The sequence below is a fragment of the Pituophis catenifer genome, unplaced genomic scaffold (assembly GCF_029215685.1).
Source record: "Pituophis catenifer annectens isolate HBS135680 unplaced genomic scaffold, rPitCat1.0.hap2 SCAF_3, whole genome shotgun sequence".
Lineage (NCBI taxonomy): Eukaryota > Metazoa > Chordata > Lepidosauria > Squamata > Colubridae > Pituophis > Pituophis catenifer.
Window position 1 is genome coordinate 114,713,791 of NW_027256883.1, and position 25,474 is coordinate 114,739,264.

Consider the following 25,474-nt stretch of genomic DNA (forward strand, 5'->3'; position numbering starts at 1 on the left):
TTAAATCAAGAACTACCTATATCATAAACACCAAGGAAGGTTTATTTGGTAAGCTGCAAAGAAAAAGGTGGCACTTGAACTTCTGGGAGCTTAAAGGATTATTCAACTTCCTACTTCTGTGTTATGAAAAATGAAAATCTTTAAGCAATGGATCATGACCCAATAATTGGAAGGCTCACTTTTGCTCTGTAAATACCAAATAGCAAAGAAAGATTTATTCTGCATAGATTAGATGCAATCTTCTAGTACCAACCCTCTGAAAATTGAATCCCACATTTGGCAACTGCTGAAGCTTCCCTGATTCCCTCTTACAGGAATCAAGACCTATGCATGGGTCAGCCCCAGGGTTTAAATTCTTGGACTTTTTCTCCTGCCACTTCAAGTCAATGGAATTTTTGCCCATCCTTTTCCTTGTCTTAAGAGTCTGCTCTGTGTTTCCCTAGAAGCTGTATCTGATGTAATAATTACATTGCCACCTTCATCCCTTATTGATTTATACATTTAATTTATTCTTTTATTGCCTTTAAAATGGTGACAAAAAAGAAATGAAAAAAAAAACAGAAAAATATATGCATTGTAAAATAAAAGAAAAAATAGAAAGTAAAATATATGACAAAGAAAAAATTATCATTTTAAGAGGAAATGGAACTCTATAAACAATTATCTAATGAATTATTATTCAAGCAGATAAGTATTTCTAATACATGTATATAATTATCATTTTAAAAAAAACACCTATGTATTCTGTGTGAATGAGTCCCATATTTCATTATATGTGTCCATACAAAATCTATGTCTATAGGCCATCCTGCATAGGAAGGATGTACATTCAGGTCTCCAATCCATTGAGTGCCCCCCAGAGTCATTATGTGAGGTGGACAGCTATACAAATATGAAAAATAAGTAAGAACCACATGGAAAGTTCTCCATACAAAATGTAGGTTAATGAAATTAGATTTTTCAGCTATAGGGCAACATCTCCTCCTTGGGATCTCTATAGGGAGCTGCTCTCACAAAGTGATGGATTAAGGTGGTAGGTAAGAAGAGGAACTGTGTAAAAGAAAACTGTTGAAGTTGAGTTGATATGACCTGAAAACATTTGGAGAGATCTTGATTGGAGGAAAGGGTCTTGGTGGAATGTGGAACCTGCTGGAACAACAAGAGATCTAAGGCATTGTAACATAACAGAATGCTCAGTAGGGAACAGTCTTCTTCAGGACAAGCTCAGCATGAATACAGCTAGTGAGTTGTCTGCTCTTCATATTCCTGTTCCACCTTTCTGCAAAGAATCTCTAAGTGGCAATAGAAATCAATCTCTCTTTCTCTTGATTCTGAACAAATTGCAAAAATTTGGAATCAAGAATGGTTCCCACAACCAAAGATGTGCCTCCCAAATTAATGACCCCTCCCCCCAGAAGAGTACAGCTATTCTTCCCTAATTAACCTCTTATCAGTTAGCCATTTGCAAAAGGCTTGTATCAGATTATTTTACTCACTACTACGGGTATATTCCTCTGCAATGAAGGCTGGAGAGTACAGTCTTATTCTGAACACAAAAAGAGCCACAGGGATGACCTTGGCAAAAGTAGGCAAAGATGATAGTTACACAAATAAAGAACAGGCAACAAATGTATGTTACTGTAAGATGTAACAATAGACCATAGTTCCAGTTAATCTTGTGCAATCTTTTTCCTGACCTGTCTGTCTTGCCTTTAAGGACAGACAGAACATAGAGTTTTTACCGCTTCATAGGTTCCAGATGAGATAGACATACTAGTGGCATCTTCCAGGGTGTATTTCTGAAGATCAAATTGCCACAACAGTAAATTTAGTTGAGGCCCTGCATGTACCATTTTTGAAAATTAAGCATATAGGCTTTAGTGGGATAGTCTAGTTTCTTTGTAGGAATATGAAACAAATATCCCAAGAGATGATAATATATCAGCCCCAGTTCACATTTTCTGCTCATTAATGTCATAATTGTTTTTCCTCTTTTCAGAATTGATTGGCAGCAAACATTTGTCTGTTCTGCTAAAAGATGAAATATTTACAGACTTCTTCAACACATTCCTGAATCTTCCTGTAAGTTTCCCTCTTGAATCAAGAATCATTTTCTGTATATGAACCAGTTATCAAAAACCTGTCACATTGGCCTAAAGTGCTATGCAAATTTGGTAACCATGATCTGAATTATTTCTTTTTTATATTTACTAGTACTTTCAGTGAAGTGGTGATAACACAACATCAAACAGATGTATGGGATCACTAAGGAGAGATCCCAATATTTTCTTCTCTAGGTTCAGACATATACTTGATCCCAGTTAAGGCTTAATATATAGCTACTATTTTGAGATAAAACATATAGATGGATGGCACTAGATGGCAGCAAAAGTTGGAGATTTGATCCAATTTTTTTCAGGCCAGATTTAAGGTGAAGTCACCTTTAAGATGGGCTCCACTCATGGTGATTGCATGGACACATCCACACAGTTTTATTAAGGGCAGGATGAAAGCAGTTTTTGTCATTTCTTTCTGGAATGTTTTCAGCTTCCCCATCTAGCTTACAGCTTTGGAATTTCCTGGAGGTCTCCCATCCGGATACAAACCATACTTTACTCTGCTTAGCTTCTGAGCCAAGGCAAAGTATGTCCAGTATTGTTTAGCTCTACTCTAACAGAATTTTTGAAAAAATGAGGAACAATTGAAATTCTCAGAGGTTGAAGTTACTGAACCTGAGACCACATTTAATCCTTCTCAGAATGCATGCTCTTCTTTCTCCTGCATAACAGAAGTTGTTTATTCATACAAAAAAAAAAAGCCGTAATTTTGTGTCAAGTGTTGTATGGGTTCTTACTCACATGGAGTATAATTAATGAGATTTTACAAGTGAACAATACCAGGTTTGGGACAATGACAAATTCTTGCTCATTTTTCCATATTACTAAGTCCACTACAAATATTGTATTTTTAAAGAATGCATCCCATTCTGTTTTAAACGAGCCTCACATGATTGTTACTACCACTTCTGCAATCCTACATGTCATATAGTATGACTATCATATCTAGGCTGCAAAAACCCTAATGCCCACTAAATGGCATCAGCCAGACAGTGAAAAAAGATACTGCACATAAAGATACACTTATGAAGGTGAGGCCTGATCCTAAGCACAGAGTGCTTTCAGCTGGGTACATCCTCAGGGGGCACAGCCAGGTCTTACCTCTGAGAAAGGGCCCTGAAATTGTTAACATCTTTAATCTCCTAGGCCTGATCTATTTTTCAGGCAATTAGCATGAATTGCTAATTACATTTCTGGAAGTAAGATGTGGAGAGTGGGAATTTAACCATATGTCAACATTGTAATCCCAGTCCAAATTTTATCTTTTGGTACTGATGTTGTATCAAGAGAGTATTCAGAATCCCCAGTTCCATTCCACTGCACACAGAAGGAGGGTAGATATAATTGGATCTTGGTAAGGCTTCTATTAACCTTACTGGCTGAGGAATTCTGGAACTTGAAGTCCACACAGCTTAAAGATGCCGAAGTTGAGAAACATGGCTTTAAAAAATCAGTAAGTGCTAATTACATCTATCTACACATCTACATCTATCTCTAGGCAGGACATGAAGATACTGTTTTGCTTTGATTCTTTTTACAATATATTCAAGATTTACTTGAAGCAAGGTTCCTAACATAGTATACAGGTAGTCCTCAACTTACGACAATTCGTTTAGTGACAATGGCAGTGAAAAAGTGGCTTATGATCATTTTTCACACTTAACGACTTGCAGCATCCTCACAGTCATGTGATCAGAATTTGGACTCCTGGCAACTGATATGTATTTATGATTGGTTGCAGTGTCCTGGGGTCATGTGGTCACCTTTTGCAACTTTCTGACAAGCAACGTCAACAGGGAAGCCAGATTCACTTAATAACTGTGTTGCTAAGTTAACAACTTCAGTGATTTGCTTAACAACTGTGGAAAGGAAGGTCCTAGAATGTGGCAAAATTCACTTAACAAATGTGTCATTTAGCAACAGAAATTTTAGTTCAATTGTGATCTTAAATTGAGGACAACCTGTATATTCTTCTTCCATTTTCCACATATGTTCTTTTGAGTAATGGGTTGTGTTTCAAAAAATCCACTGAATAGATGCCTAAGGGGGGAAAGAAAATAAGTGTGTCTATATCTATGGAAACTGAAATCTCTTTTTCTTTAATTTCTACTTGCTTAAGAACGATCGCCAATTTTCAACCCTGATTTTATTTGTTAAACATAGTTTATTAATTACAGTCAAACAGAATGTGATCTGCTCCGAATGAGGTTGCCTCTGCATTAGCCAATATACCCTGCAATTATGATGAAGGGAGGAACAGCCCACCAATATCTGAGCCTAAATAGCAGCTTTGCTAAGGAAGCCTTGCCTGTATACAGCTGGGTTCCTACACCATGCTAAGCTGTAATATGACTGGTTAGACATAGCAAGATGTGTGAATCTCCCCTCCGCTTCATCTCTCTCTACAGGTGTTTGGTCAGACACCTCTTTTCATTTGCAGAACGCGCCAGTGGTATCTGTGGCCAGAATTACCATGCAACCAGGTATGATTTTTCAGTGTTGTAAAATTATGCACTGGAGGATGGACCTCATTGATTTATTCCGAATCTGGGAACTATAGCATATTAAATGTAGCTTCAATACAGTCTAATCATTGTCATTACTAGTAATTCTTTTCCATAAGATTAAAGTACAAAAAATCTTTGAAAGCCCAAATTATATTAAAAATGTCTCAGCACAAATCAAGACAGAAAGAAGATGCTTGATCAGAATATACTTATCTTTTATGGTCAATTCTTCAAAGAATGTAATGTTTGATGGTGTGAATTGGAATTTGTAGCCACACATACACCTATGCCTTATATCAACAACTTCTTTGAGTAACCCAGAACAGTCTGCATGTAACAATTAGTGTTTTTCAACATAATGTCCAAAATTCTATCTATTTATGTTCTCTTTTTAGGAGAAAATGAGACTGTGTGCTTGTCCCAAGGGCGCTTTTTTAAAAGGCAACTGGACTTTGTTTTTCCTTGAAGACATTTTGCTTCTCATCCAAGAAGCTTCTTCAGTTCTGTGTGATTATTGCAGGGGTCATTGTCCTGTAGTTTATGGCTACAGAGACAGGACACCATTTGGTCTCCAGGAATCAGAATGGTCAGTCTAGCAGTAAACTAAAAGAAATAAAAGGAGGAGATAAGAGAAAAGAAAATAAGATGCATTAAATCTAGTTCACCCATCCTGTTCCCATATTTAGTAAACAATCTAGCAAGGTACACAAATTCATCTACTTGTTCCAGGTTTTTTTGTCACTCATCTACAGCTTCAGATTTATTTCTCCTTTTCCTTTCCCTTAGCTCTACAGGCATACAATATACTCATTTTCCTTCTTTCATTTCTTAATTCATACTCTTTACTCCTGTTATATTCTTCTGTACTTAGAGTACATTCAGGTCCAGTATTTCTGACTTCTATATCATCAGCATTGGGAAGTCTCCAGAATGGTGGCCAAATTTTGTGCCATTGCCATGGCAACCAGAAGATACTGGTTGCTTAATCTCAGGTAGAAATGGCGATTCTCTTCTTGCGTTAATCTTTGGCTCATGCAGATTATTTTTTTAAAAAGTTTCATTGCTCTTTTGGGGGCTCATACAGGTATCAAAGCACAAAGGCTTGTTGAATTGGATGGAGAAGCATCGACTGCCTTTCTTCTGCAAAACAAATCTGTTTCTTCACTATGTACTCTGTGAGGAGCTTGTCAGTTTCATCCGTTCTCCAGAGGCAGGTGAGAGTTGAAGCTAAATATATTAAGTTAGCATAGACAGGACATGGGGTCTTTTGTGGGGGGGGCGGAATTTTTGGGAACTGAGCACCTTATTTTTGGGTAAAGATGCAGGATAGACAATGTCTCTGAATTTGTCCAGGGGAAAGGGAAATTTTCCAACAACTACTCAAGGGCAGAGCTAACAGGCAGTAATATTAGTACTACTCCTACAAGCACTACTAACTCAACAATCCCAGTGGAAGACGTTCTAATGGAAAGAGCTGCAGATTTCTGGAGAAATGACAATGGATTGAATGAAGGGGCCCATTACTTCCCAAAGCTCACATACAAGCTGCTCGACTGCCTCCTTGATAGAAAGAGCACAAAACTCACACTCAAAATGAGCCCTGCTGTTAGTTGTCTGGCAGACTTGTTTTGACTGTGGGTTTAGCACTTTGGTGGGTGGTGGAAGCCTGCATTCAGTCCCATGGAACATATGATTCAACTCATAAGTCACTTTTTCCAGTGCCATTGTAACGGTTGTAAGTCAAGGATTACCTGTACAAAAATACAAAAAGCTTCTTTGCTTGCAAAAAGCTGCCCTAAATACCAATCATTAGATTAGAAATACCTGCAAACTGGAGTTACAAATCAGGGAGGGTGCCAGAGCACCTTGAGGAATTAAAATAGTTAAAATGCAATGATAACTATCAGCAGCCAACTCTTGCTCATAAAGTGAAACCCTTTAACAGAGAGGTCATTTAAGCTCTCCAGAATGAAGCAAAGGAGCAAAGAGAGTATCTGTTGCTTGTTAAACCAATTACCAGAACAAATAAACACAGAACTAGTCAGATTTCCAAAGCTGCTTCTTTTCAGGAACAGAGATTAACATTTTTCCTTCCAAACAAAGCTGAATAGGGAAAATTATCTCATCACTAAACACAGGATTAAACATCACCAAGCACAGAATTAAACTTCACCAAAAACCAGTTTTAGACCAAAAGTCAGAAAGGGTATGTAAACACACGTTTGAATGTCAATCTTTCTAGCTAGCCAGTAAGCCTTGCTGAATGTCACTCATCTTGGTTCTTTGTCCTTAAAAGTTTCTGCTTCGTTATTCAATTATTTCTTCAAAGTGCTGATCATTGCACTCTGGCTGGAAGAACTCCAACAAGGGAGTATTTCCTCCCAACAGTGGTATAAAAAGCTTAAAACAACCCTTCCCCTTTAAGAAAGTCAAACAAACAAACAAAAAAAAACCCTCCAAGAACCTCCGGAACCGGAGAGGCAGTTTCTGTAAGCAGGGCAATAAAGATTAGGCTAGGAAACAACACCGAATGTTGTAATTCCTTACAGGATTAACCCTGTAAAGTGGAAAAAAAACAAAAGATTTCTTTTAACAACCGGTTCTCCAAACTGCTTAACTACTTAACTACGGTAGAATCCCACCACTGGATTTGAGGTGAAAGCTACTCAATTCAGTAGGTGAACATGTCTCACATTATGAAGCCCTTTAATGATTAAGAGCTGAATAGGCTTCTTTTGAACATAGATTTAGTACTGTGCTAAACTCACAGTCAAAACAAGTTGGTTATCAAGAGCTGTTGAGTAAAGTGAGGGAATTTGATCCATTCCATGGATCAGCTATTCTATGCACTGAGGGGAGTATCAGGTTGTGACAGAAAGCTACTCCAAGTATCTGACAAAAACATTCCTCCATCATAATGCTTTGATTGGCAGATGGTTACCTCAACTGCTGACAAAAAAAGTGGGGACAATCAAGTAATGGCTCAACCAATGACTTTACATAACATAGCCTGTATGAACCAGCTCTCTACCATCCAATGGCAAACTAGGGCAGGAGCAAAAGAGTCAGGATAGGGATTGATAGCAATTTTTCGACCATCGATTTTCCTGCTAGCTAAAGACCATGTAGATGACACTTTAATAGAGCCATTTAATGAAAGGCCCTTCAGTCACCGTTAAGAGCGCTGCTTTGAATGTGACTCTAAAAACCTTCAGAATGTGTAGAAGTATGAATATAGCACCCGACTGCAGGTCCTTATTGCAGCCCTAATTTTTTTCTGGAATTGAACCTTTGCTTTGTTGTCACACAAGTCTAGAAAGAGACACGGCCACTATCCAGGTTTGTAAACAGCTACTACACTTGCACTCCAGCATTGCCTTAAGCACTCCAGAGCCCTACTTACCAATGCTGTCCCAACCAAAATGAATTAAACCTAGTAGAAATTCTGCAAAAACTTTCCATTGCTAAGTATTGATCATGCTGATGTTTTGTTGTTATCCTTACTTAAGGAATTATAGATTCTGTTCAGTAAGTAGCTATTTTACTAGACCAGCTTGGTCAACAATCAGAAAGGAACCAATGATTTACCCAGCAATAATTGTGTATTACACTAACCTTAGCCTTATTTTCCAAATGTTATGAGTCTGACAAGACAGGGAAGGCACATTTTATTAAGCAGTAAGCCCTGCCCATCTGTTTCAAGTTCTCCAACACTTTGCATGTTGTTGCCAAGAAACTGTCACTAAATCAACTCCAACAGACCAGTTTTGTATAGTGGTTAAGGGACCAGCTAGAAATTGGGGAACCATGAGTTCTACTTCTACCTTAGGCACAAAGCAAATCGGTTGACCTTGGGCCAGTGACTTTCTCTCTACTCTAGAAAGAAGGTCATAGCAAATCACTTCTGAAAAAACTTGCCAAGAAACCTGCAGAAACTTGTCCAGCAGTCACCAGGAATCAACAATGACCTGAAGACAAAAATTTAAAAGAAATCAGCACTAAGCTTATACATTTGTTCAAGAAATAGTTGCATTCTGCCACATTATATCTTTACACTTTATGCAAAAGTGTACTTAAGCTAATCCTCTCACTAAAATTACAGTTGTTGGAGGCAGATTTTGCTATATAAAAGATCACCATTCATTGGACATTTCCTATGAAAGTGGTTCTAGTTAAAAACAGACAGATGGGTCTTGTTACAGAGTGCTCCATCATTGTACAAGCTTTTGATCTTATAAATCGGAAGTGCAAACTGGCTGGCTAGTAATGGATTTGAAAACTGCAGCTGGATTAATTATATTAACATAGAAAGAAGCAAGTGATGGGTTTTTCAGTGGACAGCCAGGCATAATTAAATAAATACATTGGATCAGCTGATATGGAAGTTAATTCCAGGCCTTTTCAGTAGTGTTGGAAGAAATATCCATCTGGTTCAGTTCCAAGCAGAGAGAAAGACACTGGAAACATGGAGGCTGATTGGAAAGATGGTTTATTGATGAATAGAACCACATGGGTTTGAGGTCCTAGGCAGGTGACCACATGGAGTGAAGAGTGAGGGTTGTTCATACCCTCACTTCAGGGATGAAATCTATTTACCTTCCCTACCAGTTTGGAAGTGCATGTGTTACATTTGCGCACGGACCCTCTCCGCATGCACCAACCCTTCTGCACATGTGCAGAGGGTAAAAACAGGTTACTTCCTGGTTAAAACCAGGAAGTAATGGGTGGGTGGAGCCTTGTGCTGCCATTGCTACCGGTTCTCTGACCCACCCGCCGCCATCATTACCGGTTCAACTGAACCAGTCCAAACCAGTAGCATTTCACCCCTGCCTCACTTGGGCCTTGCCCTTGAGCTTCCTGTTCTTGTGCAAGAAATGTATTCTATTGGCTGTAGTCAGACTCCCATGCTAGGAGTTTGTCTGAGATAAATTTGGCTGAATCCTGGAGGGTGATGCGATGTCCCCAGATAATTTTGCAATGCAGTGAGCCCTGCTGTTAGATAATCCTATTATGTCCTGGCGGGTCATGTCTTAATCCCATCACCCTGCAGCTGAAGGTCTTTTGTCTTGTAGATAGGCTGGCCCAGTCCTTTTTAATGGGCACCAAATATCTTCTGGGGGCAGGGAGCTGGGGCTGAGTTTCTGTCTCCCTTAAGTTTTCCATTTCTCTTTTAGGCAAATATAATATTCTGCCTTTTTAAATATTTCATTCTTCTAGGAGGGAAGAGAAAGAGAAAGCAAGCCCAGTTGATGACCTGCCTTCTTTTTCCCCTCTATTTTGTCACTTTTGGTACAAAAACAAGTAATTTCTAAGCCATGGGGCAGGACCCCATTCCACCCCTGCAAAAACATTCTCTGGTGACATTGTCTTTGCTTTTGCTTTGCAGCGGAGATGTTGCGATGGAGAAAGGCTGATCAGTGGCTGCTTGAGAAATGCATTGCTGGCAGTAGAGGCATGTGGCGTTTTCGGTCCTTCATGCAAGGAATGGCAGGTAGACAAGGCAGCACCAGAAATCACATTCCTAGAGAAACAGGGCGAAGGAGAGTTGAAGGATTCCTCTCCCAGATCAATGGAGAACCATAGCTCAAAAAATGAAAAATAGGAAGAGGCCCCTGGTTCCAATCTTTGACTGTTTGAAATTTAATGGGCTGGCTAAATGTTCTTGCTGAAATCCTACAGAGCTAGAATGAATATACCTTCCATGCTCTGAGCAGTTATTTCCAGTTATTGCAAAACCTGGTGTGGGTGATATGACCAGCAAAAGAGATTAGCTGTGATCATTGTTGTTTTATTGTTGTGAGCCGCCCTGAGTCCTTCGGGAGAAGGGCGGCATATAAATATGAATAAAATAAAAATAAAATAAAATAAAAATAAATCATACCAGCCTTCAGCCATACTGTCCTAAATTGTATGCCTTGGAAACACAAATGCAAAAAAAGCGAAAAGGGAAGAAAAAGAAAAGAGGAAAAGACTGTTCTAATCAGTGGCTACTAGGAAAAAAAATCTTACGACCTGCTATTGATAAAAAAAAAAAAAAAAAGAGGAAGGATTTGCAGGATGGGATAGATATAAAAGCAGAGAGGAAGCATAACTCTTACTTTACCTAGTCCAGGGGTCTGCAACCTTAAACACTCAAAGAGCCATTTGGACCCATTTCCCACAGAAAAGAAAACACCGGGAGCCACAAAACCCTTCCTGTGCCTGACTATTTCTTGAGCTGCCACAAAACTAGCATATGTAGTTGAATTAAACATTCTGTTTTCTTTGGAAACTTTTCTTTTCTTGGATTTATCCATGGTTGGCCTACTGGGGGTTGAAAAGCTCAATAAATTGCATGCCGGCAGGTGTCACACATTGGCAGTTGTGATACATATTTTGAGTGACAGGGAGCCGCAGCAGAGGGGTGAAAGAGCTGCAAGCGGCTCCATAGCTGCAGGTTGCTGACCCCTGACCTAGTCTAAGGTTAGCATATCTGCACTGCAGTAATAGTGATTGCCACAAGATGTCAGCAAAGTGTCAGAATTTGATTTGCCTTTTGCTAGCCTCTCTGGGGGGGTCACCGTAGCCCAGCCACCATATCCAAAGGGAGACAAACACTGGGGATGCTGATTAAATTAGGGCAGCCTCTTATCTTATAACAATCTCCTTTATGGTTTCTGCCTTCAATTAAGGAGCTGGTAAGAGTATTCCCATTTAGTCTCCCTTTTGGTGAAGAGCACATTTTTGGTTATGGCATAAGCATATCCAGATTTGCTAACCAAAGAAAGATGCTTAAATATCACATTCTGATTTATTGGTCAGTCTTGCACATTTTCCCATGGGGCAAATAGAAATATCCATTGCCATCACCCTTCTTTTATTAAATGAAATCAAAGAGATTTTGTTTTGGGAAGAGGGGAGTCACCCAGAGGTGCATTTGCACAGACAGCAGCCCATCAGCTTTCTTTAGGGTGGCTTTGACTATTCATTTGCTTTCTCCTGGAGGAGAAAAAGGCAGAGTGGGACTGCACCCCTATGAGAATGCTTTCATATCCTTGGTGGCGCAGCAGACTAAAGCACTGTTAAGTACTGTTAATTAACACCAGCTGCCTGCAATTACTGCAAGTTCAAATCTCACCAGGCTCAAGGTTGACTCAGCCTTCCATCCTTTCGAGGTAGGTAAAATGAGGACCCAGTTTGTGGGGGCAATAAGCTGACTTTGTATAAAAAAGAACACCGCTTGGGGGGGCCGAAAGCCCTACTAAGCAGGTATATACAAAAGTATGAAGGCTATTGCTTAACGCATTGTAAGCCACCTCTGAGTCTCCAGAAAAGAGCGGCATATAAATCGAACCAATAAATAAATAAATATCAGCTCCACTAATTTAAGGCCAGCATTAGGTCTTTCTTTACACCCACTTCAAATTCTGTTATGTTTCTTGCCAGGCAGCAAAGTGCCCTTAATAGGAGCACTTTTACAGAGCTCCTCTTGATACAAACAATAGGCAATTACTTAGTTAAGATCAATCCACAAGTGGCATCCTATGTGTGCTTTGGAGTCTCTCTTGGCAATATTTTTGGAAGTGACTTGCCATTACATTCTTTCTAGACTGACAGATAGTAACTGAGCCAAAGTCATCCAGATCTTCTGGTTTCTAGCCTGGTTTCTTTAACCATGAATCTTTTTTCTTATTTAAGTTCTCAGACTAGACAATAGAACTACTATCTATGTCATTCATTCATTCATTCATTCATTCATTCATTCATTCATTCATTCATTGAATTTCTATCCCACCCATGTTACTGATACAGCAACTCTGGTCATGTTCTCATACTTGATGTCCACGATACCACAATCCCAGAGGTTGGCTTTATTACAGGAATATTTCCTTGGGGATCAGTGGGGGATTCAAGAATTTCCAGAGGTAAACCTATTTTTATTTTTTATTTTTTTGCAAAAAAGCAAAGAAAGAAACACTGAGTTGAACTATTTTGCTAGGATCTGGTATTGTTGGGGACTACAGGTGTGGCAAAATCAATGTTCTAATTTCTACAGGAGAAGAGCTCACCAAGTTCTGGCTTGCTGCAGAAAGGATACTTGGGATTGATGAAACAGATGAATCCCAGCAAGATCTCTATGTGTCCCTGATCCAGATCCTAATGGCCACCCACTTGCAGGAAGGGTCTACAGTTGTCACCCTCTGTAACACAACTGTTGGTAAGTGACATATATCTTGCAGTCAGAATTGTCATTTTCTAGCTACATACCGTGCTGGCTATGCTTTCTTCAAAGAAAGTTATATGAAAACCCTTCTAGAGCAAAATCTATCTAGGTCAGTAACTTGCTTCCCTACACACTGCTTAAGGAGAGATGAAATGTTTATTTTTTTTAAAAAAAATGGAAAATAAATAAAAAACTTTAAAAAAAGATGAAACCCATGCTTCCAAAAATTCTTAGATCTCCATCTGCTTTCCCTTTTTTTTGCATGGGCAACCTCTGCGCACACACACATACACCAGAGGTGGGTTTCAGCAGGTTCTGACCAGTTCTGGAGAACCGGTAGCGGAAATTTTGAGTAGTTCGGAGAACTGATAGTAAAAATTCTGACTGGCCCCACCCCCGTCTATTCTCTGCCTCTCAAGTCCCAGCTGATTGGGAGGAAATGGGGATTTTGCAGTAACCTTCCCCTGGATTGAGGAGGGAATGGAGATTTTACAGTATCCTTCCCCTGCCATGCCCATCAAGCCATGCCACGCCCACCAAGCCACACCCACAGAACCAGTAGTAAAAAAATTTGAAACCCACCATTGACACACACACACATACCTGCCTCACAACACAGAGATTCTATTCAACATAATGGATTTCTCCTCAATAACCCTTAGTAGGCCTGGCCAAAATAACACTCAGTGGTTGTATATGAAACAATATTCTGAATTCACATAGTATATTGAACCACAAACCAATGAAACAGAGAAGTGTTGCAAAAGCCTTAAAACCATAAAAGAACCAACCAAGGTTAATAATGACCATACTAACACATGATAATGGATCCCTTCTTAGGTCTTTAACTAGTTAAATGTTTCATATAAACACACAGCCATTTAGAATCTAGATGGGGGTACTTGAGTATAATTTTGACATGTAGTCATTTTACAAATCTGTGCATGTGTAGGCTTGAAATGTTCCTTAACATTTTAAATCACAAAAGAAGACTCGGCTATCAGAAGCATAGAAAATACTTGCAGCAGAACGCTGGGATTATCTGAGCTTCCTCAAACTGGCATCCCTGCAAATAGGCTCAAATTGAACTTGCAAAATTCCCAGCCAGAAAATTCCCAGAAAGATTTGCCTAGGCAGTAACAGCTCAGTTATGGCCTCCTTAGGTCTGATCCAAACATCAGAAATTTACAAGCCGACATAGAATTAAAGAATTCAGGTAGACTCTTTTCCTCCTTTCATAAACAAGGAAATCCCTGAGTCCTCTTTTTCTGGTTTGTTCTCCTCTTCCCAGAATCACTTCTGAAAAAGACTCCCTTTCACCGGCAACACGTCCAAACTCGAAGGGAAATCCTATACGAGATGCAGAAAGTGGCCCTGTTCAAGATTGAAAGCTACTGGCTCCCCAACTTCTTCATTCATTGCAAATTAAGCATGGAGGATGAGCCCAAATGTCTCCATCTACTCAAGAAGTATCAGGACCGCTCGCTTCACATGGGCATGCAGAGGCAGAAGGCATTAGCTCTGCCTCCGATGAGCATCCGAGAAAGCAGTCTGGACACAAAGTCCTACTACAGTTTGAAAAACAAAAGGGAACTCTGGGATCAGATCAGAGGTAGGAGCCTTTCTCACAAAGCAAAAAAAAAAGATGGCCGCAGCCAGAAGCCCAAATCATATAAAGGTAGTCCGGTTCCCAAGAAGCTGACCTTCTCCAGAAAGAGCTTCTCAAGTCCCAGCCCTCGTCACAAAGAACTCATCTGGGACTCTGAAGATGTGACGTCTTTTGATGAATCGCCGAACTTCAAATGCAGCCCAAACGAGTTCCTCACCTCCCCTGTATCAGATGAGTTCCCTGACAAGTGCACCTACAACAAATTGCGCTCCTCCACTCCTGTAGTGCAGTTCCCTTCCATGCTTGCTCTGAAAACTCTCATCAAGTCTCCCCCATGCTTAGACTTCCTTCCTTGGGTACTCACGGCTGACAAATGTGCCGGACGCCCCTTCAGGGAGTTTTTGCTGCGGAGGAACTACGCAGTAGAAGTTCATCTCCTTGATCTGTGGCATGACCTGGAGGACTTCTTGCGCATGATGTTGTGCTCCCTTGGTGAAGGGAACATCCTTCTGCGCCACGTGATGGGGGAAAGAATTTGTGAGCTGTATCTGACACAGAGCAACAATTGGCATCTGCCCCTGAAACTAACAACACTCCAGAGTTTGCAGAATCTCCTGCCTTCTGGTCATGTGATTCCCTGGGTCCTGAAGGCACAGAAGGAAGTCTGTAAGGTGGGAAGATCACCATCTCCATCCTTTTCCCAGGCAAAGCAACCTAATCTTTCAGCAGCTTTGCTAGGTCCTGGGGCTATGATGTACACAATACCTATGGTTTGCCATACAGATAGAAAAGGTGCTTCACCACTTGTAACTAACATGGCGCAAATGTGCTCTGGCACATTTATAAATGTTGCTCTGACAACATTTACTTTCTGCAGGGTTCCCCCTTATTCCAAAACTGTCCAAAGGCAGACCCAAGGTAAATAAAATCTGCTAGGCTTTTTCACCCATTGTTTGCAAGGAAGTTAGGAGGAACAGACACAATAGAGGCAAAATAAGGATTGGCAATGGAAGCATCAAATTTTCTGCCAACTCAAAAAATGGGAGGAGAAAACAGTATTCAACAGTAAGGAAAGGAGCAGTATAATTAATTAATTAATTATTGTGAAACTGAAAGAAAATCATTTACTTGGGTGTTGTTCTTATGTTCATTTTAGATACTCAGCTTCCTCTATGAGGAGTTTCTTCAGAATGATGACAAAATGTTCCTGTATTATGTGGTAAGAGGGAGCTATGGAGATCGTTAGTTCAGGTGGGAGAGACAAGTAAGGGACCCAAATATAATGCAAGGAAAACAAAACCTCAATTTATGACCACAACATGGCCCAACATTTCTGTTGCTAAGTGAGACATTTGTTAAGTGAATTTTGCTCCATATTTTAGGACCTTTCTTGCCACATTTGTTAAGTGAACCATTGCAAGTTAGTAACACGGTTGTTAAGTGAATTTGGTTTCTCCATTGACTTTGCTTGTCAGAAGGTCACAAAAGGTGATCACATGACCCTGGGACATTGCAACTGTCATAAATATGAATCAATTGCCAAATGTCTGAATTTTGATCACATGACCACGGGGTTGCTGCAACGGTTGTAAGTGTGAAAAAATGTTATAAGTCACTTTTTTCAGTGCCATTGTAACTTTGAACGATCACTAAATGAAACTGTTGTAAGTTGAGGACTACCCATACAGTCTTGGAGCAGAAAAGTTATCAGATTTCAGAAGGAATGGATGTTAGATGTTAGAATTTGCTTTGGTAATATGTGCCATGAGGGTCTGTGGCCTGTTGAAACAAGCTTTTAAAAATTAATTTCAATTAAAGGCCATCAGAATAGCTCAAGAATGGTGCTTTCAATTGGAGTAGGCCAGAGCTGTACTCAAAAGCAGTCCTTCAAGGCACTGTTTGCAAAAAGCAGTCAGTTTTAGCAGACAGATATTTCCATTTCTCCAAGCACTCCTGATTATTGAGCTACTGACTTTGATGACCGAAAACCAGTAATTTAAAAAAATAAAGCACCCAACAAGCCTATCGAAAGCAAGTAGAACATTGGAAAGAGTAGGATTCAGGATGAACATACTTCCCCCAGGTGTCTCAGAATAGGCCTACAAGATCTGGGCTGAAAAAAGTTTCAGTGATCACTTGGAAGCATCAAAGTTTTAGAGTTTCATAAAGATTCTATCTATCTCACTGAGCAGCCTAGATCTGGTAGTCCAATCTCAGAGTCTGAGGGGAAAAAGTTCCGTATGGATCTGCCTCAAAATCTCAGTGCGTAGTATTCCAACCAGTGGTGGGTTGCTACCGGTTCGCACTTGATCAGGCAAATCGATAGCGGCAGAGGCGGGAGGCTCCGCCCACCGTCTGGACGCTTCTGCGTATGCACGCAAGCACACATGCACCCACGAGTGAACCGGTAGTGACGGGTTTTGAAATCTGCCCCTGATTCCAACATTCACTGCTTTGAATAACCAGGTGGGTATATACGTTTATATTTTCTTCCGCAGAGTGGCAAGGAAAAGAAACCAAATGCAGAAGAGCCGTATGACAGAACTGAGAACCTGCGGCTGATCAGAAGGATCGTTGAATCCTTGCATCTGAGCCAGGCCTTAGCTGGCATGAGAGACATTGACCTGCTGACACGAGACCACTGGCAGCTGTTGGGCATTCAGGACCTGACCACGGGAGGCTCTATTTTCATGGAATTGGAGCCTGTTGTGCCACAGATGGGTAAATTGATAGAGTTGGCTCAGCAAAAGCAGTGTTTAATTGGAGAGCAAGATCTGAGTCCTTGCAGGGTTAGCAATTTAGAATATATTTGGGGTACATGGATCCAAACTTATCTGTTGATACACAGCATGCTTGATTAAGCTACAATGGGATGGGGTAATCTCTGACTGATTGGTTGTGGGAAGTCAGCCACTGGCTTAGCATGCTATGTGAAACAGGCCACTACTGCTACAGGTCTCTTACTGCTATTTGTTTGACCCGGGTTTAAATTTACCGGTAGATGTCCTGAGGTAGATTTCCACCCAGTTCTCAGAAGTGTAAGCAGATCAGGTTTGTAGAGATTCATCTCTGGAACCACCAGAGCTGGTTCTTCAGAACTGGGACAGCATTAGTTAGCTCAGAGAGCAAAGCTAGCTGGATTGAATTAGAATCTGCTTCCTGATTGGGCAAAACTGTTTGTAAAAATGAAACCAGAGGGACTAAAATGCATGGTTGAACCTTTTGTGACTCCAAAAAAAAAATAAAAAAATCACAACATTACCTGCAATTTCATGGTGCACTGAGTTACATCTGAGTTGTAACTTCTTTCCCCATAACTTAAACAAATCCTGAGTAGCAAACTGGAATAGCTCAAAACCACTAATGACTGCCATGCTTGTTCTTCCCACTTCTCCCCCCTGCCCATAACAACAGATTATGGCAGTATGACATTTGAGGAGCTGGCTCGGCTGAATCCCAAGATGGCTGTGGAACTTCTTAGCAAGAACTTCCGGGAGTTCTGCAAGAGATGTCCATCAGGCAGTGAGTTCTTGGAGCACTCCAATCAAGAGGAATTCATCTGGTTCACAAACAATATGGAAGAAAATGGAATAGAAATCCCAATAGAGATGATTAGGGTGTATTGGTGGCTTTCTGTTACCGTAATATCTCAGAATAGGGAAAGAAAAAACATCTGGAGGCATCTAAAAATAAAGTACAGATACTCCTTGTTTAGCAACCTGAATTGAGACTAGCGGCTTGATCATTAAGCAAAGCAGTCACAAAGTGAAACCATGGTTGTGTTTATTATCCTACTTCAGCTTTCCTCATCTTTACCGATCTGTGAAAGTTGTAAATATAATGATTGGTTGTATAGTTATTTTTTCATCACTTTCAGAACTGGAAACCATTGCTAAATCAGGCTGTCACTAAATAAGGACTACCTATATTTCCTGCAGTAGTCTTGAGATTCTGCAAGGATATCATATTTTCAGAGTAACCAGCACTTCAGCTCTTGTTGCCCAAATTTTATGATTGAAATGAAGTAAGATAGTCTGACGATACGAGATACTGCAGGAACAGGAAAAATCTAATTGTAAGTGGGTGAGGTTGGTGGAAAAATGACAGCCACTTATAACCTATCAGTTATTATTAATTGATAAGGGAAATGCCTCAATCAATTGCTGCTTGGGTATTGTTAGCTATCTTCACTTCCCATTTAAAAATATATATCTTCCAGTGGTGAAATCTGAACCAGTTTACTACTGGTTCGCTGGCTGTGCATGTGTGCCAAGCACGCACTGTGCACACGCATGTGCAGTACACACCAAACATGCGCTATGTGCACGCATGCACAGTACGCACCAAAAGGAGGCTTCGGAAGGTAAGTAGAACAGCTGGGGGGTGGGAATGAGCTGTGGCACGTGAGTTTGGGAACCTTTTTTTTACCTTTTTAAAGCATTTTTTACTATGCTTTAAACTGGTAATAAAAAATGCTTTAAAAAGTAAAAAAAAAAAGTTGCGATGATCATGTTTCGCTCAGCTGATCTTTGGAACTTTTTTTTTTTACTTTTTTTACTACTGGTTCGGTAAACCAGTAGCATTTTTTACTACCGGTTTGGGCGAACCGGCCGGAACCAGTAACATTTCACCCCTGATATCTTCCCTCTCAAATACAATTATAAAAAATAACATGCAGATGTTCAGTCGGTCCATCATGGCAGCTTGTCTCTTGGGATCACAGCCCCATATTTTGTGCCCTCTGCCTAACCTCCGGCCTTGCTGGTATGTCTAGCATGAGATGAGACACATTCCCTTCAAGAGCCACCCCAGTTTGCTGACCACTCAACAAAGGAAATGCAGCCTCTTTTGCTGGGCACTTGGTGCTAGAAAGTGGCAATGCCAGTTAGTATAAATTAGCAATAGTAATAGCACTTAGACTTACAGTATATATTGCCCCAAAGTGCTTTACAGCAGAGATCCCCAACCACTGGCCACTACCCACTACCAGGCCTTGAGCAGATCAGAACTGGGACACAAAGTGATGTATACACACATCCCCACTCCCTACCACCACCAGTCCGCAAAGGCAGAAAGGTTAGGGAACTCTGCTTTACCGTACTCTCAGGGTGGTTTACAATGTCAATATTATTTGGTTATTGCTCCCAACAATCTCGGTCCTCATTTTACTGATCTCAGAAGGATGGAAGGCTGAGCAACCTTGAGCCTGACAGGATTGAGCTCCAGGCTGTGGTCAGAGTTTGCCTGCAATACTGCATTCTAACCACTGCGCCACCATGGCTTCTGATACTGCAATTGCAGCAGGAGAGAGCTGGAAGCATCTAAAATGGCCAATAATGATGTCAATTAATTAATCAGTGGGGAGTTTATTTTGTTGCGTGAGCAGATCCTAATCTATATTTCCTAATGCCCAGGTGAATTGAAGTTTTAATATGAGTTTCAAATCTTCTATGCTCATCTTCATCCACAAATCAGATAAGGCAGAGCTTGTACTTACCTGGAAATGTCCTGTTATTTTTTTTACAGAAGTGTTTGTTCGGCCAGTGATTCCCAAAAGGAGTCTCCAGTGGGCCAGATCAAGTTTCTCCTTCCTGAGGAAGGCTACAGTTAGGAAACCCATTTCAAAGCCCAGGTATTTATCTCATCCACCCAGAAGGATACATTCTTCTCTTTCATTCCAATTCTTTGCTCAATCCAATTCTCTTTCATTCCAATGCTTTGCTCAATATGTAGCAGCTGGAAAGAAAAAGGAAGGGAGGGAGGGAGGAGGGAGGGTGGAAGAAAGAAAGAAAGGAAGGAAGGAAGGAAGGAAGGAAGGAAGGAAGGAAGGAAGGAAGGAAGGAAGGGAAAGAAGAAAGAAAGAAAGAAAGAAAGAAAGAAAGAAAGAAAGAAAGAAAGAAAGAAAGAAAGAAAGAAAGAAAGAAAGAAAGAAAATATGGATCAGGGAATTAGGGATGGAGTGAGGGAGTAAATTTCTTCCTCCTTTCTTTCACAAACTCCAGGTTAAGATATTTTCCCTAAAGCTGTTTTTTTTTTTTATTTAAACAGAAGCCTCCATTGCTACCAATGGGAGCTTCGTGTAATACATTAAGTTCTCCGGTCTGGTCTAATCCTTGCTAGTTACTCATTCTACACTATCAACACCATATTTTGGTGGGTTCATCTAATTTTTCAAAGAGGCAGGGAGGTATAATATTGGCACCAGTGCAAGGGCCCTATATAATTATTAGATCACCACTTCTTGCCACCTTTTGTTTTTTTGAGCATTTATTACTATACTCCTATGCATGCTTTTTTCAGGACTAAGGCCTTTTGAATTTAATCAAGTGAACATACGTAAGATTGCATTGTAAAGATGGTATTGCTTTGAAAATCTGCAATCCAATTTGAAGTCAGACATGCAAGAAATGACCAGGCATAACAATGCCGCTTGTGTGAAATTGTATATTTTCCCTGCTTCTGGATCAAAGGAAGCAAAGCAGAGTTTGGGGCTCTGATCAAGGCAAGTAAATATCATGGAGATTTTTCCTAAATTGCTAAATATGCAAACTTCCATGGTCTCCATGGCCCAGAGGAAAGAGCAGTATTGGAGCTGATAAGCAATGTAAAACATAGATTGTATGAAGAAGCAAGCTTGTGAATAAGAGATATCAGAAACAGCCTTAGGGAGGGAAAAACCTGGAAGGAAGATTTGCTTCCTAGAAGCAAAAGAGGGGGGTTCTTTTTGCTTTGTTTTCTTTAAACATCATTTGGATATTCTGAAACATGATTTAATTTGCCACATTTCTTTCCCTCCTTCCCTCCAGAGATCTCATGTCAATTTTCTCCTTGTGCATTGAGAATATAGCCAGGCACAAAGAAGCTCCAGCTTCTACAATAAGTTTTATAACTGAACTATTTATTTTTATTTATTTTGTCAAGCATGTATAACATAACAGATATAACTATAAACATGATTATGAATACATAAAATGGATACAAATAAATGGGGACATTAGGACAGGGATGGTAGGCACGATGGTGCACTTATGCACGCCCCTTACAGACCTCTTAGGAATGTAAGGAGGTCAACAGTAGACAGCCTAACTAACTAACTAACTACTAACTAGCTAGCTAGCTAGCTAGCTAACTAACTAACTAACTAACTGATGACCTGGTGCTGCTCAGGTATTTTTTCATCCTAATCCCCCCTGCCTCCCATATGTGCCTCCTGCACATGTGTGCATGACCGCCCTGGGGCCCATTTTGGGCCTAGTAGGCCTCCCTACAGCCTCCTGTGAACCAAAACAGGCTGCAGGAGGGCCGCACCCCCCCCCGCACCCCATTTTTAACTTAGTACGCCTCCCTGCAGCCAAAATGGGCTGGAGGGGCTCGCGTTGAACCCCTCTGCACTCCCCCACCCCCTGCACATGCGTGGCAGAGACCCAAATATCAGCTGGCTGGCAGGAGGCGTGTGCACATGCGTGGTGGAGCTAAGCTAGGCTCTATGTTCCACCTGCATGCCAGGACACACAAACACCCTGAGGGGTCTTAGGGGTGTCTTTCCCCCACAGTATTTTTTTCCAGAGAGTAAGTCATCTGTATACCAAGTTTGGTTGAAATTGCTCAAGGTGTTCCAGAGTTATGCTGGAACACACATACACACCCCGAGAGGTTTTAGGGGCATCTTACCCCCACAGTGTTTGTCTCCAGAGGGTAAGTCATCTGTGTACCAAGTTTGGCTGGAATTGCTCGAGGCATTCCAGAGTTATGCTTGAACAAACATACATACATATAGATAGAGATCCAGCTGGGTTACCTTGTGCCAGTCACTCTCTCTCAGCTCTAGAAACGAGCCAACAGCACACTACATCTGAAAACTTGCAAAAAAAAAAAACTGTGCAGGGACATGTCCAGGTAATTGCAGGAAGTCAGCACATGTCACTACCCCTCAAAGGAGGGGTATTAAACCACATGTCTCTATTGTCTTAATCCTCACACTCTTCTCATGAGGCTTAGAAATTTGATTTTAAACAAAAGAGTATGTACTGTTCTATAAGGGGAAGAAAATAAATACTTTTCTGTGTATTAAGTAGTAATAAAGTAGTAATTTTTGTTACAATATAATTTGTCAATAATTGTATAATTTTCATTACCCTATGATTTGTCAATAATTGTATAATTATTTTTTTTTATTGCAAAAGTTTTACAATTACATTTTCACCCCATTTTTCCCAACCCACCCCAAACTCCCCAACCTAACCCTCCCAAACCCCCCCTAACCCTCCCCCCCGACTTCCACATAATATAATCCCATCAAAATCCCCTTTTTATAAAACCTGAACCCCTCAAACCCCCATGTAATTTTTCATCTTCACAAAATTCAAATATTTCTATTTTTATATAATACTTTCAATGAAAAGCTATTTGATACTTCCTAGTTTGATATTTGTTCTGCACATAATCTATCCATTTTTTCCATTCCCATTCATAAGTCTCTTGTGAGCGATCTTTTAGATATGCTAAAATCTTCGCCATCTCTGCAAAGCTGGCCATCTTCAAAGTCCATTCCTCAATAGTGGGCAAAGCTTCATTTTTCCAGTATTTACCTATCAATAATCTCGCTGCTGTTATCATATACAATATCAACTTAGTTTCATCCAATGTAAAACCCTTTACTATACCCAGTAAAAACAATTGTGGAGAAAATTGAATTTTTTTCTTCAAAACATTCTGCATAACCCACCATATTTTTATCCAAAAAGCCTTAACTTTCTTACAGGTCCACCAAACATGATAATATGTGGCATCTAAGCAATCACATCTCCAACATTTTGGCTGAACATTAGGGTTCATACACGACAATTTCTTGGGATCTAAATGCCATCTATAAAACATTTTATAAAAATTTTCCCTCAAATTCTGCGATTGTGTAAATTTGACATTCTTTTTTTATTGAAAAAGTTTTTCAAATACAAATTTTTCTCCCTTTTTTCTCCCCCCTCCTCCCTAACCCCCCCCTCATCACCCATCCCCCTGTGACTTCTTCAAAATAAAATCCAACTTCGTAACAGATTATATAATATTTTACCATCCCCTTGCTCCATCCCTCAAATACTGACCCTTTCTTTCTAATAATATTATTACATCCCCCTTTTACCATACATTTCAAAATAACATTCTACTGTAACATTGTATAATAACTTCTAGTTTAGCATAATAACATTATTTTAACTCCCAATTTAGCAATAATCTGCCCTTTTTCTCCTCCCCCATACATATATCTATATATTAATATAACATTTATAATATAATATAATATAGCATTTCAAAACAACCTTCCACTTTAAGACTATATAATAAATCCTATTTTAACATTTAATCTTTAATGTATATTAATATAACATTTCAAAGCAGCCTTCCCCTAAAAAGCTATATAATAAATCCTAATTTAACCTTTATTCAGCTCTATCCATTTCCTCCAGTCCCATAAATGTATCTCTTAAACATCCCTTTTCTTAAACTAAACAATCAATAAACTAACCTGTCTCCACCCACTTTCCTACAAAATTACCATACATAACAATTCTTAATATCTTTATTCTTCTGCCCACCCTACTAAAAAAATATTCCCTTATATAGATAAAATCAATGACTTTAAACTTATAATCCATATAATATAATATCTTCTTTGATGTCTCTCCACTGGATTGTTAACTCCATCGCCCATATTAGGGTAACATAGCATCCTAATTGCAACAGAATGTTCAAAAAATCCTCAATCATCTGCCCCCATCAACAATAAATATCTTCATGTATATAAAAAAGGAAAACAACCACCCGAGTGACATTATAATTGTATTCCATATAATATCTGTAGTAGTGGATTTCTTCAGGATTATTAATTCCCACCATCATAATGGGGTAACAACCAGATCTTCTGCATGCCCCAGCATAGCTCTCTTGCCATATAGCTCAGGATAAGCATGATATATTTATCAAAAAAAAAAAAATCCAAAATGGATAATTCCAATCCAACAATTTAAGGCCCTTTTCACATCCCAAAATTACAGCACTGCAGAGGTCTGTCACTCTCCTCAGGATAATATTGACCAATACTTCGCCTCAACTATCTTTTCATGTATTCAGCCATCTTTTAAATAACTGGCTTCACTGTTGCCTAATTTAGAAATTTTTGTTTTTGCGAGATCTATTTCTTTTTTTCTTGACTTGTTGTGGGTTTGATCTCCATCCTAATTTCCTTTCTACGAGTTGTATATCGACTGATCGGTTTTCATTCTGATTTATAACTTGATCTTGTTGGTTTTGCTTTTGTGACTCATATTTCTTTTCTATAGGTTGTGTATCAACTGATTGATTTCATGCTTGTCTGTGACTTGATGAATCATCACATTAGAATCCAATACCACATCTCTTTTATTTGTGGATAATCCAGCTGAGGTATCTAAAGAATCCAAAGGCAATTCATCTACAGAGGCCTCTGTAGCTCGATATTTTTCCTTTATTTCCAACTCCTTCTGCTTATCTTGTGTTGTGCATAAAAATGTTGAACTCATTTTCAAAATTTTTTGGTAAAATTCTTCCGCTTTTTCAACAGTATTTAATTGATATCTTACTCCTTGATATCTCAATATTATACCAACTGGAGTGTCCCACCTGAATATAATATTTCTCTTTTTAAGCTCAGTCACCAGAAAACCAAATTTCTTTCTTTCCAATAACATATTAGGTGGTAGCTCTTTGTATATCCAAATCTTTCTTCCAAACAAATGCAGAGTAGAATTAAAAGATTTTTGCACGATATTATTTCTTATTTCTTTGTCTGTAAAATAAATCACCACATCTCTTGGCAATTGCCTTTGCTTTGCAATCCAGGAGTTTATTCTATAAACTCTGTCGATCCTACAAAATACTTCCTCAGGATGAACCTTTAAGATCCCAGCCAGAAATTCAGAAGATATTTTTCTTAAGTCATCTCTGTTGCTTTCCTGTAATCCTCTCAGTCTAATCGCATATTCTGTGAGATTATATTGCATCA

General features: G+C 39.6%; 1 protein-coding gene across 1 annotated transcript in view; it reads left to right on the forward strand.

The window, feature by feature from the left end:
• Window positions 1-1,229: 1,229 nt before the first annotated feature.
• The window catches only part of RGSL1 (regulator of G protein signaling like 1), a 43,277-nt gene continuing 19,032 nt past the window's right edge, over window positions 1,230-25,474 (forward strand). The window contains exons 1-11 of the mRNA XM_070939269.1: window positions 1,230-1,242; window positions 2,000-2,082; window positions 4,526-4,600; window positions 5,709-5,838; window positions 10,011-10,115; window positions 12,660-12,821; window positions 14,119-15,107; window positions 15,593-15,655; window positions 16,935-17,157; window positions 17,851-17,958; window positions 19,963-20,068. Of these exons, the coding sequence (XP_070795370.1) occupies window positions 1,230-1,242; window positions 2,000-2,082; window positions 4,526-4,600; window positions 5,709-5,838; window positions 10,011-10,115; window positions 12,660-12,821; window positions 14,119-15,107; window positions 15,593-15,655; window positions 16,935-17,157; window positions 17,851-17,958; window positions 19,963-20,068 (2,057 nt within the window). The remainder of the gene's footprint in view (window positions 1,243-1,999; window positions 2,083-4,525; window positions 4,601-5,708; window positions 5,839-10,010; window positions 10,116-12,659; window positions 12,822-14,118; window positions 15,108-15,592; window positions 15,656-16,934; window positions 17,158-17,850; window positions 17,959-19,962; window positions 20,069-25,474) is intronic.